At 41.6% G+C, this 18,860-nt stretch overlaps 1 protein-coding gene across 3 annotated transcripts in view; it reads right to left on the bottom strand.

The window, feature by feature from the left end:
• The window catches only part of CANX (calnexin), a 51,136-nt gene that overhangs the window by 4,462 nt on the left and 27,814 nt on the right, over positions 1-18,860 (bottom strand). For all 3 annotated transcript variants that reach the window (XM_064376621.1, XM_012451499.2, XM_064376622.1), the window contains exons 2-13: positions 16,871-17,044; positions 16,387-16,460; positions 15,530-15,588; positions 14,605-14,746; positions 14,058-14,139; positions 13,365-13,557; positions 8,893-9,082; positions 5,911-6,024; positions 5,145-5,301; positions 2,309-2,524; positions 1,541-1,660; positions 538-664 (exon numbers count right to left, since the gene is read on the bottom strand). In XM_064376621.1, coding sequence (XP_064232691.1) covers positions 538-664; positions 1,541-1,660; positions 2,309-2,524; positions 5,145-5,301; positions 5,911-6,024; positions 8,893-9,082; positions 13,365-13,557; positions 14,058-14,139; positions 14,605-14,746; positions 15,530-15,588; positions 16,387-16,460; positions 16,871-17,044 — 1,648 coding nt within the window. The remainder of the gene's footprint in view (positions 1-537; positions 665-1,540; positions 1,661-2,308; positions 2,525-5,144; positions 5,302-5,910; positions 6,025-8,892; positions 9,083-13,364; positions 13,558-14,057; positions 14,140-14,604; positions 14,747-15,529; positions 15,589-16,386; positions 16,461-16,870; positions 17,045-18,860) is intronic.

Consider the following 18,860-nt stretch of genomic DNA (forward strand, 5'->3'; position numbering starts at 1 on the left):
CGGTAATCCCAACACTTTGGGAGGCCGAGGTGGGAAAAGAGCTTGAACCTGGGAGGCACAGGCTGCAGTAAACTGAGATCACGCCACTGCACTCCAGCCAGGGCAACAGGGCCAGACTCCATTTCAAAAATCAGCTGGGCATGATGGCGCATGCCTGTGGTCCCAGCTACTTGGGGGTCTGAGGTAGGAGGATCACTTGAACCTTTAAGGTCAAAGCTTTTATAAACTGTGATCATGACATTGCACTCCAGCCTGAGTTACAGAGTGGGACCTTGTCTTTAAAAAAAAAAAAAAAAAAGAGAGTGAGACAGGGCCTCACTCTATTGCTCAGCTGGAGTACAATGACACTATCCTAGCTGATTATAGCCCTGAACTCCTGGGCTCAAGCGTTTTTCCTTCTTCAGCCTCCTAAAGTGCTAGTATTACAGGCCTGAGCCACCACGCCTGGCTGAAAACAGTTTTTAACTTGACTGTAAAGGTTTAACAACATTGTCGGGTCTTGGTGTAAAGCAGATTATCTGGACTCTTATTTCTTACCAAGTTTCTCTTCTCCCTCCTCTTCCTCATCTCCCTTGTCCTTTTCCTCTTCCTTCTCTTCTTCCTCTTCCTTCACATCTGGTTGAGGTGCATCAGTCTTCTTATACTCCATAGCACTGGTCTGTTTCTGAAACATTCCCCAAAGTACAATTTCGTTTACGTGTTCATGTATCATGTTATCATATAATTCCTGAATGCCTACAGGCAAAGTTCTGTTCCAGACTGCATACAGGGTTAGATATACAGAAACGAGTAAGATGTTATTTCCTACCCTGAAAAGCCTGTGTGTGTGTGTGTGTGTGTGTGTGTGCACATTTCAAGGCAGAATACAAAAAGGGCCAGGCAGGAGAGTACAGGTCAAAAAAGTCAAGGTGACTGAGGCACAGATACACAGAATAGTGGCAGAGGATGAGGCTAGAAAAAGAACTTGGGATCCAGTTACAAAGTGCTATGAATGCCAGATGAAGCATAATCCTCATTTAGCAGAAGTAGAGGGCCAAAATAAAACTTTCTTTTTTTATGATAGCATGCAACAAAAGCTAAACAAGAAAAACTAACAGTAAGGCTATGGTACCCCAACATACTGTTTTGAGAGTGGGAAAGGTGAAGAAAGAATAGATAATGAGGGATCAAAGATAGAATTACAAAGAATAGAAATAGCTATGCCAGCAGGAAAAGCTGATTATTGTCCGAGTGGTTAGTTTTATATCTAAGTCTATTATATTTTTAGAAAGCTGCTGCCAAACATCATGGAGAGTAACATATTAGGATAACAGTAGCAACCAAGGGGCTACAAATTCTGCTCTCATCTGGGCACAATAAATGGCTACTGAGGAACAGTAAGTAAGTTTTCTAAAGTCAACACCATACATGGCTCAGTCACTACTGAGCCGCTACAAAGGAAACCTCAGGCAACATATCTTAGTTATTTTTTATAATCACCAGAGTGATGTCTCTAAAAGTGATTCTAAAAACAAAACAAAACAAAACAAAAACTTCTTACCTTTCCAGAACAGCAGAAGAGGATAACGAGGAACACAGGCAGGGCTACAGTCAGAATATAGACCACCCATAGCCACGGGCGCTCTTCAGCTGCCTCGATCATCTGCCCCACTACACCTGGCTGAAAAACAAGACAGGACTGATTGAAAGTTCTGGCCTTCCCCAAACACAGGCTGTGTTGTTTTTCCGCAGTTCAGTTATGGCAGGGCACCATGCAGGATCTTCTTTTTCAGAGTTCAAGCCAAGATGTTCATACAATGTAAAAAAGAAATTAGAGAAAGTCTCCATCTTCTTGCTCTCCTTATAATCAAGATGATTTCACTCTCATAGGTACAAAAGCTGGCTGCTTCATCACCTGCAAAAGGTTGCCTTCACCTCAGGATCCAGTGAATTTCTTATCTCAGTATCCCTGGCTCTCCAATTCTTAGGTTGGCCACATGACCAATTGTTTGAAAATTCCATATGTAGTGTAAACCAAGACTCAACATATAAAAGTGCATTAAAATATAGCCTAAATGACAAATTTCAAAATATATACCCAAATAATTTTAGAAAACCTGCACATAACACAAACAGACTCTAAAGCCACTATATTAAACTCATGAAATCATGCCCCCAAACTCAATAATGTGTCTTTCTCAGGCATATGGTTATACTTTTTATGCCAATATTGCCAAATGAAGGAAAAGATAAACCTTAACACAGATTTTCCCAAAAATATCAGCTCCCCACAATAACAGATACAAATGCACAAGCAGCAAACACGAACCTCAGCAGCTCCATCAGCAGCTTTCTTCAGGCCCCATCCATCGTTGGCCCAATCATCGACTACTCTTCGATCAGCACAAATAATAAAGTTGTCAAAAAAAATGTCAGAGGTCATGGACCACAGCTCCAAACCAATAGCACTAAAAGGAGTCATTCTGAAAGGTTCCAGATCTTCAAAGAAATCTGGATTTGGTATTTTCCTGGGTTTCCAGATTCCCTAGAAAAAAAAGTTTTAGAAAGTTATTTCACATAATGATCAGAAGTTTATGGTGAATCTACCATAAATGGACTTTTGCATGAACAATGGAGAGAAATGCCAACTTCATGAAACTTGAAATAAGCAACAGGAAAAAAATAATAAATGCTACAGATTATTTTACATACTCTGCCTCTAAGATTTTAGGACTCCAACTACTTCCAATTTCTACTATCACCCATGACCTTGGCCCAAACCAACCCCTCTCGTTCCTAGCGCATTCAACAGCCTCCACTCTTATCAACTGCTGATGAGAGCGGGAGGGTAAGTCAGTAGACACTTCTTCAGTGGTGATGTAGAATAAAACGTACATGATCATCAGTCAGCTATTCACTTCTAGATAACTACCTAGAGAAATACTTACTACATACACCCAGACATGTACAAGAATTATTATTGTAGCAGTGACTCTGAAAGCCAAAGTGACAATTCACCTAAATGGCCACCAACAGGAGAACAACTAAAGGGCAACTTCTCTCTTTTTTTTCTGAGACGGAGTCACACTCTGTCACCCGGGCTGGTCTCCATCTCCTGACCTCAGATGATCCACACATCTTGGCCTCCCAAGTGCTGGGATTATAGGCATGAGCCACCACACCCAGCCTAAAGGACAACTTTTTTTTTTTTTTTGAGATGGAGTTTCACTCTTGTTACCCAGGCTGGAGTGCAATGGCGCAATCCCGGCTCACCACAACCTCTGCCTCCTGGGTTCAAGCAATTCTCCTGCCTCAGACTTCCAAGTAGCTGGGACTACAGGTGCACACCACCATGCCCAGCTAATTTTTTTTATTTTTAGTAGAGACAGGGTTTCACCATGTTGACCAGGATGGTCTCGATCTCTAGACCTCGTGATCCATCTGCCTCGGCCTCCCAAAGTGCTGGAATTATAGGCATGAGCCACCGCGCCCGGCCAGGACAACTTTTTTTTTTTCTTTTTTGAGACAGAGTTTCGCTCTTGTTACCCAGGCTGGAGTGCAATGGCGCGATCCCGGCTCAACGCAACCTCTGCCTCCTGGGTTCAAGCAATTCTCCTGCCTCAGACTTCCAAGTAGCTGGGACTACAGGCGCATGCCACCATGCCCAGCTAATTTTTTTTGTATTTTTAGTAGAGACGGGGTTTCACCATGTTGATCAGGATGGTCTCGATCTCTTGACCTCGTGATCCACCCGCTTCGGCCTCCCAAAGTGCTGGGATTACAGGCGTGAACCACCATTCCCGGCAGGACAACTTTTTTAAAGTAAAATTTTTATTTTATCTTATTGTTTGACTACACAATTAAAAATGCATTCACATAACATCTTTAAAGACTATGAGAAAAAAATATAAAAAATTACAAACAGAAAAACATATTACTATATGTATATAAATACACAAAGTATAAATTAATGATTATAAATAATTTTGCCAGGCACAGTAGCTCCTGCCTGTAATCCTAGCATTTTGGGACGGCAAGGTGGGCAGATCATGAGGACAGGAGATTGGGACCATCATGGCTAACACAGTGAAACCCTGTCTCTACTAAAATACAAAAAGTTAGCTGGGGTGGTGGCGTGCGCCTGTAGTCCCAGCTACTAGGGAGGCTGAGGCAAAAGAATCACTTGAACCTGAAAGGTGGAGGCTGCAGTGAGCCGAGACTCCACCACTGCACTCTAGCCTGGATAACAGAGGGAGACTGTCTCAAAAAAAAATTTTTTTTAAATGCCACTGTTTGCAGAGATAATGATTTTACTAGGCTAGAAAGACAAAAGGAACAAAGGTCTGAGGGTGTACATTTCTGCATTGAGATCCAAAGCTTCATAACCTTACTACTTGTATCCTCACCATCTCCTTTGGCCTTCAGTCTTTTTATAGTTGTAAACATCGAGGACAAGCAGTGAGCTGACTTGAAGTAGTCAAGATGCTGACTCATACCACAGTCCTCTACTCATCACATCACAGACTGCCCAGACTGAGCTTTGGATCCTATGGCTGAAGCAACCCTGGCACCCAAGAGCAGGGTACCCAAATCAACAGTTTTCCATTTTCTTTTAAAAAAAAAAAGTTACAAAGTAACTATGAAAGTTATTCTTGGCTGGACATGGTAGCTCTCGCCTGTAATCCCAGTACTTTGGGAGGCCAAGGCAGATAGATCACCTGAGGTCATGAGTTCGAGACCAGCCTGGCCAACATGGCGACACCCTGCGTCTACTAGAAATAAAAAATTAGCCGGGTGAGGTGATGTGCACCTGTACTCCTAGCTACTCGGAAGGCTGAGGCAGGAGAACCACTTGAACCCAGGAGGCAGAGATGGCACTGTGCCAAGACTGTACCACTGCACTCCATCCAGCCTGGCCAATAGAGGGAGACTCCAACTCAAAAAAAAAAGAAAGAAAGTTAAAGAAAGTTATTCACTCCAATTTCTAGGTTTATCTTCGCAACACCTAACCCATTAAGCTCTCTTTCAACTTAGGAAGTTTACTTTCTGCTTTTAATTCAATAGCTTGAATATAATGACCATCCTGGCAGCCTCACTCTAGATAAAACTTCTATCTGAATACAAACAGATTAATGAAAGTAACTCAACCATCGAGTGGCACAAACCTGGTAGCTGGGATTATCAATCATAGGAGGCTTCCATTTGCCTTTATAATTGGGGTTGTCAATCATAGGTCGCTGCCAGACACCACATCCAGGGGCTGACTCACATTTAGGGTTGGCAATCTGAGGAGCCTCCCATTCTCCATCCATGTCTTCATCCCTTTGGAGGTACAAACAACAAATTATAAACACGTTCTGTGATGCAGGACTATAAGCAGCTGGCTGGCCCAGGGCTGCCAAGATCCTGCTGAAATGTTTTCAAAGTATCAGAACACCTTCTCCTGTGTTTCTGTATTTCCAGTAACAACAGTTTTTCAGAAAAAATACATTTTTTAAAAGAGAAGAATATATAACTAAAACTGTCAAATTCTACCCTGAAATTTTGGAAGTTAGCTATATTTAAGTATTAACTTTGACTTCAATAAAAACAGGTAACTTATGCTGGGTGCGGTGGCTCACGCATGTAATCCCAGCACTTTGGGAGGCCAAGGCAGGAGATCACTTGAGGTCAGCACTTTGAGACCACCCTGGCCAACATGGTGAAAGCCTATCTCTACTAAAAATACAAAAAATATAAAAATTTGCTGGGTGTGGTGGCATGCACCCGTAACCCCAGCTACTCACAAGGGTGATGCAGGAAGAATCGCTTGAACCCAGGAACTGAAGGTTGCAGTGAGCCAAGACTGTGCCACTGAACTCCAGCCTGGGAGACAGAGCAAGACTCCATCTCAAAAACCAGGTAATTTAAAAAGTTAACTGAAGTTCTTACCAATCCTCAGGTTTCTCTGCATCTGGATCAGGTACATACTCGGGCTCATCGTCTAACCAGCCTTCGGGTTTTGTGGCCTCATCATCTGGAATCTTAGCAGGGGCATCTTCATCCCTTAAACACAAAAGAAAAAGCCAGTTATGACAACACTGATCACAATGTAGTCTTGCTTTGTGGATCAGAAACAGAGTATTCTAAAAATACTTTGGTCTTAATCTCAAAATTTAAAATAATTCCTCTTAGAAAATACTTGTGAATCATATATCTGCTAACGGCTTAGTAAAAGAACTCATTACAACTCAATATAAAGACAACCCAATTCAAAAATGAGCAAATGATTTTAATAGACATTTCTCTAAAGAAGATACACAAATATACAATACAAATACATAACAAGCACACGAAAAGATGCTTAACATTATTAGCCATCGGGGAATACAAATCCAAACTACGATACCGCTTAGCACCAAGATGGCTATAATAAAAAAGACTCATAAAAACAAACATTGGAAAGAATATAGAGAAACTGAAATCCTCATACACTGTTGGTGGAAAAGTAAAATGGTACTGCTGATTTGCGGCAGTTTCTCAAAAAGTTAAACAGTTACCACATGACCCAGCAATTTGACTTTTAGGTATATATACCCAAAAGAAATGAAAATATATGTCTATAGCTAGGCAGAGTGGCTCATGCCTGTAATCTCAGCACTTTGAGAGGCTGAGGCAGGAGGATCACTTGAGGTCATGAGTTCAAGACCAGCCTGGACAACAAGGTGAAACCTAGTCTCTAGTAAAAAAAAAAAAAAAAAAATACACAAGGCCAGGCACAGTGGCTCATGCCTACAATCCCAGCACTTTGGGAGGCTGAGGCAGGCAGATCACCTGAGGTCAGGAGTTCAAGATCAGCCTGACCAATATGATGAAACCCTGTCTCTACTAAAAAATACAAAAATTAGCTGGGCATGGTGGCATGCACCTATAATTCCAGCTACTCAGGAGGCTAAGACAGGAGAACAGCTTGAACCCGGGAGACAAAGGTTGTAGTGAGTTGAGATAGCACCACGGCATTACAGCCTGGGCAACAAGAGTGAAACTCCATCACCAAACAAAACAAAACAAAAAAAAAAACCACAGCCAGGCATGGTGGTTCACGCCTGTAATCCTAGCACTGTGGGAGGCTGAGGCCAGCGGATCACTTGACGTCAGAAGTTCCAGACCAGCCTGGCCAACGTGGTGAAATCCCATCTCTACTAAAAATACAAAAATTAGCCAGGTACAGTGGTGCGCACTTGTAGTCCCAGCTACTTGGGAGGCTGAGGCATGAGAATCATTTGAACTCGGGAGGCAGAGGTTGCAGTGAGCCAAGATCATGCCACTGCACTCCAGCCTTGAAGACAAAATAAGACTCTATCTCAACAAACAAACAAAATACAAAAACTAGCCGGGCGTGGTGGTGCACGCCTGCAGTCCCAGCTACTTGGGAGGCTAAGGCGAGAGAGGATCATTTGACCCCAGGAGGCGGAAGTTGCAATAAGCCGTGACTGTACCACTGCACTCCCGCCTAGGAAACACAGAGAGACCATGTCTTAAAAAAAAAAAGAAAAAACATATTTGTATAAAAACCAGTATATGAACATTCATAGCACCATCATTCATAATCACAGACAAAAAGGAGGAAACGACCTAAATGCCCATCAAGGGATGGATAAATAAAATGTGGCATTATCAACACAGTAGAGTATTATTCAATCATGAAAAGGAATGCAGTACTGATATATGCTTCAACACAGATAAATCTGGAAAACACTGTGTTAAGTGAAAGAAACTGGACAGAGAAAACCACATATTGTATGATTCCATTTATATGAAATGTACAAAATGGACAAATGCAGGAGGGCAGAAAGCGGGTTAGTGGATGCTGGGAGTTGAGCGGGGAGGAAACAGCGAGTGACTGCTTAATGGGTACAGGGGCCTTCTTAGGTGATAAAGCTAGTTAAGGAATAGAATACTGAACAAGGCTAAGTCCAAATCTAATAGACACCAAACATACAAATAAACTTGGCATTTATACTAGTGCAGCATATAAGTTCAGTTACATGTATCTCACCTTTCAGGGAGGAAAAAGATCATCTAGGCTAAGCATAGGAGGATATTTTTACAAAGAGTAAGAATTTCTTTGTTCCAAGATAGCCATATATGAGAATCCAGCCCCAGCGATCTTAATTTCTCCTACTCTTCAATGTGCACCCTATATAAAAGGCCATCTAATTTCTCCGCTGCATGTCAAGCTCATTACTGTTCCTCTACTTCTGCAGATGACATTCTTCAATCAGAAACATCCCTTCCCATATTCACCAACTCCTTAACTCTCACGTCACTTCCAAGTCTCAATCTGATTTGCTCTGCTCCGTCCAAGAAACCATGCCTGGGTTAGGCACACCTGATGCTCTGGTCCCCTTGGCACCTTCTCATTAACCCTTACCATACCACATGCCAACAACATGCGTCACAACTGGACTGCAAGCTCTGTGTAAGCAGATGGTGGTGTCCTTGTGGCTTTGTATTCTACCATCCAGCCCAGAACAGAGAACTAAGTATTGTGTAAATAGGAAAAAGATTATTTTTCAAATTAAAATTTAACACTTCAGGACTTTGGCTTTAAGTGTGAATTCACAGAAACACTGGAGTAGTCAGGCCAAGGGATGTGAGATTCTGCCACAAACCAACAGTGTCACCATGAACAAACTCTATCAACTGTGGCATTTTACGGCTTATAAAATGGTGAGTCAAAGCAGATTATGACACCATATATAGCACTATAGCCCCTTCTCAGCTATAGTACTCTCTATTTCCTCTACAGGTTAGACTGCATCACAGATTATTAAAATTATCAGAGCTTATTCAACCAACATTTGGTTGTTCAAGCCACATGGAATATATGAAATGCTCTCTTATACTTGAAGACAGCTCCCCAAGACTCACCAGTCATCTGGCTTGACAGCTTCTGGATCTGGTATTTTTGGTCTTTCATCCCAATCCTCAGGCTTCCGGTCTTCTGGGTCCTCAATTTCACGTGAAGGATTAACAGGAGGAGTCATGTCATTTAGCAGATTTCCACTGTTCACAACAGATTGGTCCACTAATATTTCAAAACTATTATCTGGATTCAAGACTGAAAAAAAAAATGCAATTAAAAATAGTTAATTTCCCAAGCTCTCTTTACCGTAAGACAAAAGATCATGACCTCTAACTTGAAGAAACAGCATAGAAGTATCATGACCTGAGGCTCTGGGGTAAGAACAATGCCTGGCTCTGGGGTCTTGGGCAACTTAATGCCCTTTTCCTTATGCATAAAACATAAATGCTTAGTTCCTCAGGTTTCTAAGAATTACAGTAAATGACAGTTAAAATCTGTAACACCAAAGACTTTATAGACACACATACACACACACACACACACACAAAATCACAAAACCTACATAAAGTAACACGATTATTGGTTTTATACAACTCATTATACACCAGTCAGCAGACAAATAACTTGTAACAACTTCCCAGTACAAAAGGTCCATTTCTTCATTTTTAATAGAGCTGATATTATTTCTGAAATAACACAAACCTCTAATTTATGAAAATGCATGTCAGCCAGGCATGGTGGCTCACGCCTATAATCCCAGCACTTTGGGAGGCCAAGGCAGGCGGATCACAAGGTCAACAGATTGAGACCACCCTGGTCAACTTGGTGAAACCCCGTCCTTACTAAAAATACAAAAAATTAGGTGGGCATGGTGGCACCCACCTGTCCCAGCTACTCAGGAGGCTGAGGCAGGAGAATTGCTTGAACCCGGGAGGTGGAGGTTGCAGTGAGCCGAGATTGGGCCACTGCACTCCAGCCTGCAACACAGCGAGACTGTCTAAAAAAAGAAAAGAAAAAAAAAATGGCATGTCGACTCATGGGTTCTACTTTTCTTTTTAGACGGAGTCTCACTCTGTCGCCAGGCTGGAGTGCAGTGGCACAATCTCAGCTTACTGCAATCTCTGCCTCCCGGGTTCAAGCGATTTCTCTGCCTCAGCCTCCCGGGTAGCTGGGACTACAGGTGCTTGCCACCATGTCCGGTTAATATTTTGTATTTTAGTAGAGATGGGTTTAACCATGTTGGCCAGGATGGTCTCGATCTCCTGACCTCATGATCCACCGGCCTCGGCCTCCCAAAGTGCTAGGATTACAGGCGTGAGCCACTGCACCTGGCCTCACGGTTCTATTTTTAAACCCCATGCAAAATGAAAAAACAATTTTAAATCCATAAAAGCATTTTTTTTTTTATTTTATTTTATTTTAGACAGAGTCTTGCTCTGTCATTCAGGCTGGAGTGTGGTGGTGTCGTCTGGGCTAACTGCAACTCCCGCCTCCCAGGTTCAAGTGAGTCTCCTGCCTCAGCCTCCAGAGTAGCTGGGACTACAGGCAGCCCTGTGCCACCATGCCCAGCTAATTTTTTGTATTTTAAGTAGAGATGGGGTTTTGCCATGTTGCCCAGGCTGGTCTCCAACTCCTCAGCTCAGGCAATCCATCCACCTCAGCCTCCCAAAGTGCTAGGATTACAGGCATGAGCCACTGCGCCCAGCCCCATGGGCCCCATAAAAGCGTCTTAAGTATGATATATACCAAAGCCTGGATTCCATACCTAAATATCTAATATGCGACTGATCAAGTTATAGTACATCCAGACAAGGAATCCTATGCTGTTGTGTCAGTGATAATGAAAATGAGTGCTTTTTTGAGGAAGAACTTCACACGCTGTGCTGTTAACAAAGTTCGGGCCAGGTGTGGTGGCTCATGCCTGTAATCCCAGCACTCTGGGAGGCAGAGGGAGGCGGATCATTTGAGGTCAGGAGTTTGAGATCAGCCTGACCAATATGGTGAAACCCCAACTCTACTAAACATACAAAAAAATTAGCCGGGCATGGTGGCGCATGCCTGTAGTCCCAGCTACTCGGGAGGCTGAGGCAGAAGAATCATTTGAAATGGGGAGACAGAGGTTGCAGTGAGGTGAGATCATGCCATTGCACTCCAGCCTGGGCAACAGAGCGAGACTCTATAGCACAAAAAAAGAAAAATCATATTCTAGGCCAGGTGCGGTGGCTCACACCTGTAATCCCAGCACTTTCGGGGGCTGAGGTGGGTGGATAACTTGAAGTCAGCAGTTTGAGAGCCGACTGGCCAACTGGGTAAAGCTCTGTCTCTACTAAAAATACAAAAATTGGTCTCTGTGGCGCAATGGGTTAGTGTGTTTGGCTGTTAACCGAAACTGAAAAACACAAAAATTAGCTGGGCATGGCGGCATGAGCCTGTAATCCTAGCTACTCCGGAGGCTGAGGCATGAGAATCACTTGAACCCGGGAGGCAGAGGTTGCAGTTAGCCAAGATCAGGCCACCGCACTCCAGCCTGGGTAAGCAAGACTCTGTCTAAAAAAAAAAAAAAGGCTATTATATTCTTCATAAAGAGGCATGTTTGTTTATGATCTCAAACTGGCAGGAAAAGCTTCAACAAACAAACAAACATATATCCAAAGGACTCAACTTAATTGTCAACTGTCCAGGTATTGGACAATTATACATAAACTTGGAAGTTCAATTACAAGATACTTCTGAAAAATTGTCTATTTTTATTGGATTTATGTATAACTGTATATATAATTTATTATTCAACATTTATCAACAAAAAAAGGGGGAAGAAATTAGGTAGGTCAGCAAAGCTCTTTATAGGATATAAAAAACACCTACTACTTTTTTCTTTCTTTTTTTTTTTTTTTTTTACTTTTTTACTTTTTTCTTTTTTTGAGACCAAGTCTTGCTCTGTCAACCCAGGCTGGAATGCAGTGGCAGATCTCAGCGCTGCCTCCCAGGTTCAAGAAATTCTCTGCCTCAGCCTACGGGCTGGGCTTTACAAGTAGCTGGGATTACAGGTGCCCACCACCATGCTGGGCTAATTTTTTTGTATTTTTAGTAGAGATGGGGTTTCAGCATCTTGGCCAGGCTGGTCTTGAACTCCTGACCTCGTGATCCACCCATCTCAACCTCCCAAAGTTCTGGGATTACAGGCGTGAGCCACTTAGCCCACAGAGCCTCACTCTGTTGCCCAGGCTGGAGTGCAATGGCAAGATCTTCGCTTGCTGCAAACTCCACCTCCCGGGTTCAAGTGATTCCCCTGGTCAGCCTCCGGAGTAACTGGGATTACAGGCACCTACCACCACATCTGGCTAATTTTTGTACTTTTAGTGGAGATGAGGTTTCATCATGTTGGCCAGGCTAGTCTTGAACTCCTGACCTCAAGTGATCTGCTCACCTCAGCCTCCCAACATGCTGGGATTACAAGTGTGAGCCACGCCACCTGGCTATTCTTAAAATTATCTCAAACCTCAGTTCCTGTGGAAAAGAAGTTGTTTGGTTTTTTTTTTTTCCAGACAGCACCTAGGCTGTCACCTAGGCTACACTGCAGTGGCAAGATCATGGCTCAGTGCAGCCTCGACTTCCTGGGTTCAAGCAATCAAACCTCAGCCTCCTGAGTAGCTGAAACTACAGGCACACACCGCCATACTCAGTTAATTTCTTAGTATTTTGTACAGACTCAGCCTACATCTGACTTAGCCTTCTAAAGTGCTAGGATTATAGGCGTGGGCCACCACACCTGGCCAAGGAGCTTCTTTTAATGCTGACAAATTAAGCTCATTTCCCAACTAAGATATTAAGTGAAGAGATTCTTTTTTTTGGTGGAGGTGGACAGAGTCTTGCTCTGCTGCCCAGGTTGGAGTGTAGTGAAACGACAACTCACTGCAACCTCTGCCTCCTGGGTTCATGTAATTCTGCTGCCTCAGCCTTCCAAGTAGCTGGGATTATAAGCATGCACCACCACACCCAGCTCATTTTTCTATTTTTAGTAGAGACGGGGTTTTACCATGTTAGCCAGGCTGGTCTCAATCTCCTGACTGCAAGTGATCCGCCTGCCTTGGCCTCCCAAAGTGCTGGGATTACAGGTGTGAGCTACCACACCTGGCCGAGATTCTTATTTGCAGGCTGGTGTACTCTCTAGATATACAATCTTCTTTTTTTGGAAACGGAGTCTTACTGTCACCCAGGCTGGAGTGCAGTGACACAATGATCTTGGCTCCCTCCCGGGTTCAAACAATTCTCCTGCCTCAGCCTTCTAAGTAGTTGGGGTTACAGGTGTGTGCCATCACAACTGGCTAATTTTTGTATTTTTAGTAGAGATGGAGTTTCACCATTTTGACCAAACTGGTCTTGAACTCCTGACCTCAGGTGATCCACCCATCTCGGCCTCCCAAAGTGCTGGGATTACAGGTGTGAGACACCACACCCGACCAGATATACAATTTTTAAGTTAAATGGATGATACAAGTGTAATGCCATAAGCCCCCAAAAGAATGGTTTTTCTTACTTAGTGTGTAAAGATGTGTTTTCTTATCAGTAAAATAGGTCTTCAGATCTGCATCTGGCCTCTTAGCATGCTTTTCTTCATAAATACCCGTTTTGGGGTTCTTGTGTCGGAAGATGAAGTGCAGTTTATAGTCCTCTCCACATTTATCTGGACCAAACATAATCGTATAAGGGGTCTTGTCGTGGAACTGATCCTTCAGAAGCAAAAAAGGTTTATTTGAAACCACTCTAGTCAAAGTGTTCAAAAGCAACATTTCAAAAGTGTCTAATAATTCTTATAAAATTCCAAATATATTGGCGACAGTTAAAGGAAAAGCTAATTACAAGGCTTAGTGAAAAGGAATAATCAGCAATCATCAGTAAATTTAAAATAACATACTTAAGTGCTTAAAAAAAGTAATGCACATATTTAGACAGTTATTGCTTCTCTCATAAAACAAAAAAATAAGCTTGCTAAAACCAAAACTTACACAGAAGCAAAACCAGAAATTCAGATAAAAACAGCTGGTAACAACTTACAGATTCACACTTCAAATAGAAAGCACATTAATGTCAAAGTCAACATTCCCAACTCATCAAAAGAGTTAAAAAGCAGGGAGGAAGCCTTTATTTTTCACAAGTATTACAAAATTACATAATTCTTACAAGGTAATAGTGGGTGTCCAGCCAAATTCCAGAAATGGGGATTACATACCAGGTTGAGTTCTGATGTTTTAGAAAGCAGTTTCACATAGGCACCGCCACATTCTATTCCATTCTGGAAATTAACCTCATACCTAATATCAGAGAGAAAAGCAGAAAACTGTATGGCATTTTGAAAAATCTGAACTCTCTTAATGTACTCGTTCCCTCAGCTTAGTCACGCTTTATGATAGGTCAAATGTTTACTCTTACAAAGGATTCCATCTTCTATTGTTTTTAAATAGTTACCAAATTCCACAAAAATAAATAAATTGAACATTAATGCACATTTCCAGTAAATATGTTCTGCACAATCTGCAAGTTAATTAGTCAGGAAAATGAGTAATCAGTTTGTTTCAAAATAATTTTTTGGGCAGGAAAAAATATCAATTACAAGGTGTTTAAATTCACCCAAAAATCCCTAACACAACTTATATAATCTCATTTTTTTATCTGATCACTATTTGCAAAATAATTTTTTAACACAGAGTAAAAGTTGTATAATGTCTTCTAAGATTACCCTTTCTAGAAAGCTTTTATCCAACAAGCATTTCACTTACTGAACAATGAGAGGCTTGGTGTCAAATAGGAAGGGTTTGTTCAGTTTAGCAGAGATGGCATGATGCTTGGCCCGAGACATCAATACAAGTCCTTTATCACCTGGAAGCTTTGATTCCTTCATTTCATCTACCTCCCACTTTCCTACAAGACAATACAAAAAAGTTCCAGTCCTTAACTCTGCCTCTGAGAACCCTTTAAATGGCAAAACAAAACAAAACAAAACAAAAACACCCCCCTAAAAAACCTCACTCCTAGTTGTATAAATCTATTATACTGGGCCAGGCGTGGTGGCTCATACCTGTAATCCCAGCACTTACGGAGGCTGAGGCAGGTGGATCACCCAAGGTCAGGAGTTTGAGACCAGCCTGTCAACACAATGAAACCCAGTCTCTACTAAAAACACAAAAATTAACCAGGCGTGGTGATGGGCACCTGTAACCCCAGCTACCAGGTAGGCCGAGGCAGGAGAATCGCTTGAACCCAAGAAACGGAGGGTGCAATGAGCCAAGATTTTGCCAGCAGCCTGGGCAGCAGAGTGAGACTCCGTCCCAGAAAAAATAAATACATAAAAAATAAATAAACACACTTTGACAAATATTATTAGGATATGTTTTTTTGAAACTGTAGTGTATTATACCACTGTATAGAAATGACCTATTTCCAACATTCGGCAGCACAGGTGATTAAACAGATCTAATCTTATTAAATATAAGGCCACACATGAACCTCTAAACGTTAAATAAAAGTTAAAAATATAATAAAATAAAAAGAAAGAATTATTAGGCAACACACAAAGATGGCAAAACTTCCATGGAAAAATCTTAAAGCTTATTATTTCCTTTTAAACTAGTCTTAGGAAATGCCATGGAGACAACACGTTAAACCTCTATCTGCTATTATATCTAAAGCAAATGGAATTCTCACCATCATATTTGGCAATTTCATCATCAGTATCATCTTTCTTGGCTTTGGATAAAATCCACCTGTAATAACACAAATCCCAAAATCAGTCTTAAAATGACAGTTGACTTATGAGGGAAAACTACATAAAATACTCATAAAAGTAGGACCTACTCTGCTCTTAGCCTATTGTAGCCACTCAAATTTCAGTTATTAAATCTGTCACACAACTAATGATAATACATTATCTTAAACTCACAAACCTATATAAGAAAAAATACCAAACCTACGAGATAATTCCACCGATGTTTTAAGATCAAGAGAAAATTTTTTTTCTCCATCAAAGAACAAAATACAGGGTAGAGTAGGGGAGGGAAAGGAATGGATATAAAAACCACAAATACCAAAAGACTATTCTCCTACATGGATATTAACACTGAAGACATTAAAGTTAGATAATTCAGGCTGGGCACAGTAGCTCACCCCTATAATCCCAACATTTTTGGAGGCTGAGGCAGGTGGATCACCTGAGGTCAGGAGCTCAAGACCAGCCTGGCCAACATGGCAAAACCCTGTCTCTACTAAAAAAACCCACAAAGATTAGCTGGGCGTGATGGCACATGCCTGCAATCCCAGCTACTTGGGAGGCCAAGACAGGAGAATTGCTTGAACCCAGGAGGCGAAGGTTGCAGTGAGCTGATGTCGTGCCATTGCACTCCAGCCTGGGCAAAAGAGCGAAATTCCATCTCAAAAAATAAATAAATAAACAAAATAAAATTAGACATTTCACCATATAAGATACTATCCAAAAAGGAATCCACTATCCCATCTTATTTACATAATGTTTGAATCTAAGATACATTTCTCTGAAAAACACTTACCCTGACAGAGTTCCTCTGTCAAAAGAATCAGCAAAATATACTTCCCCTGTTGGAACTGGAGCTTTGTAGGTGACCTGTGTTAAATATATAAATGAATTAAACATTAAAATTTTCAGCAACATGCCTTTTTACCTAGAATTTATTCTCCTGGTTTGCTTTCAACTGTCACAAAAATTTCATAGCTGGCTTTCAAATTCAATCTATATACTTGGCCTCTGGCAAAATATAACAAAAGCTGCCAGAGAGATCAATAAGTATTTTAGCAAATTTTGCTTTCCTTTTGAAAAGGATCCAAATTTACCTCTTCATGATGTTCCTTTTATATTTTAAAAGAGATGGCATCTCCCTGTGTTGTCCAGGCTGGACTCACACTCCTGGCCTAAGCCTCCTGAGTAGTTGAGACTACATGTCTCTGCGCCTAGCTATGTTCATAATTTTATCATCTCAAGAGGTAAAAGGAATAGATTCAAAGACCATTTCAAACCTTGGGAGATGGAGGAGGAGCAGCGGTATCTGGTTTTGAATCTTCTACCTCTTCAATGACATCATCAAGGTCATCCTCAATATCAATCACATCATCATCATGTCCATCATGAGCCTCAATAGCAGCAGTTCCAAGTACCAGTAACATACACAGCAACCACTTCCCTTCCATCATCTACACATAAAAAGAGCAAAATCAGTTAAATGTATTGCCTCCTATCAAACTTCATAAAGACCACTAACCTCTCTCTCATTTAAAATTAAAGCTTTCAAATCCCAGAGCTAAAAAGAACTTATTATTTCATTTTATAGATAAGGAAAGGCAGACTAGAGAGATTAAAGAGTTTCCCTAAAATCAGTAAAAAGATTCAATATCAAGAAAATTTCAAAATAAAACTCAAACATACACAACTGTCCACAGAGAAAATATTGTACTGGTTACACAGATGTAGGGCATTCAAATACAGTTTCCAACAAACTTTTGCATTTGTAAAGTGCTTTACAACAGACAAAAGGCCTTTCATACACTAATTTACAATAGGTGCCTGTTAAAACACTACAATGAAAAGATAACAGGAGAATAACTCCTCTCACATTAAAGGCTTAATATGGATACAATTGCTCAAATAACATCAATAGAAATGTTTTCAAATTACAGTTTTAGAACTCAACAAGATTAAACCAAGAACAAGCTGCTTTTAAAAATCTGTTTATTTGTTGTTATTCTCTAACCAAGTAAGTGCTTTGTGTATTATATTAGACATGTCTTGAGTGGTAATGGGCTCTCTTTGAAAGGACCACAGATCTAAAGAAATAAAAACTGGTTGGTAGTAGGCAAATTTTCATTTTTGGGCCAGAGAAGGTACAACTAAAAGATGGGGGAGAAAACAAGGAGAAGATATACAACTAGAATGTGTGTGCACACACATACCTTTTTTCCTCATGCCCTCTACCCGCACAGTCACCCAATCAATCCTAGTCTTTCATCCTTCTCCATTACTGACATCAGGATACTTAATGTTACCTTATGTTACTACGGGCTCTAGTTTCTTCCTCCTCTTTCAAGCTATCCTACATGTACCAAGACAGACTCATCACCCAAAAACTATCATTGAGTCCATGTTTGCAAAAATCTCTAAGTCTTTTGGCTAGCCATCAGCACCTTCTCCCTCTATAGCTGCTCTGCATGCTATTCCCCCAAGAATCTTCAACTTCCATTAGTCAAGACCTTATTTCCCAGCCTGGGCAATGTATCGTGACCCTGTCTCTACAAAATAATAATAATAATAATAAATCCTGTCTCTACAAAAAATCAACAAAAGAAAATTTTAGCCAGGCATGGTGCCACATACCTGTGGTCTTGGCTACTCAGGAGGCTGAGGTGGGAGGATTGCTTGAGCCGGAGAGGTTAAAGCTAAAGTGAGCTGTTGGGAAGGGTGTGGTGGCTCATGCCTGTAATCCTAGCACTTTGGGAAGCTGAGGCTGGTAATCTGCCTGAGCTCCAGAGTTGGAGATCAGCCACATCAACCTCTACCTCCCAGGTTCAAGCGATTCTCAACCTTGAACATGGTGAACATGTTCAACATGGTGAAACTCCATCTCTACTAAAATACAAAAAATTAGCCAAGCATGTCTATAGCCCCAGCTACTCAGGAGGCTGAGGAAGGAGAATTGCTTGAACCTGGGAGGTGGAGGTTGCAGTGGGCCAAGATGGTGCCACTGCACTCCAGCCTGGGTCACAGAGAGAGACTCCATCTGAAATAGATAAATAAATAAATACGCCAGGCATGGTGGTTCATGCCAGTAATCCCAGCACTTTGGGAGGCCCAGGCAGGCAGATCCCCTGAGGTCAGGAATTCGAGACCAGACTGGCCAACGTGGCAAAACCCTGTCTCTACTAAAAATACAAAATTTAGCTGGGCGGGCCAGGCGTGGTGGCTCATGCCTGTAATCCCAGCACTTAGGGAGGTTGAGGTGGGTGGATCACCTGA

The sequence above is a fragment of the Aotus nancymaae genome, unplaced genomic scaffold (genome assembly GCF_030222135.1).
Source record: "Aotus nancymaae isolate 86718 unplaced genomic scaffold, 86718_ANA_hifiasm-v0.15.2.pri h1tg000015l_1, whole genome shotgun sequence".
NCBI lineage: Eukaryota > Metazoa > Chordata > Mammalia > Primates > Aotidae > Aotus > Aotus nancymaae.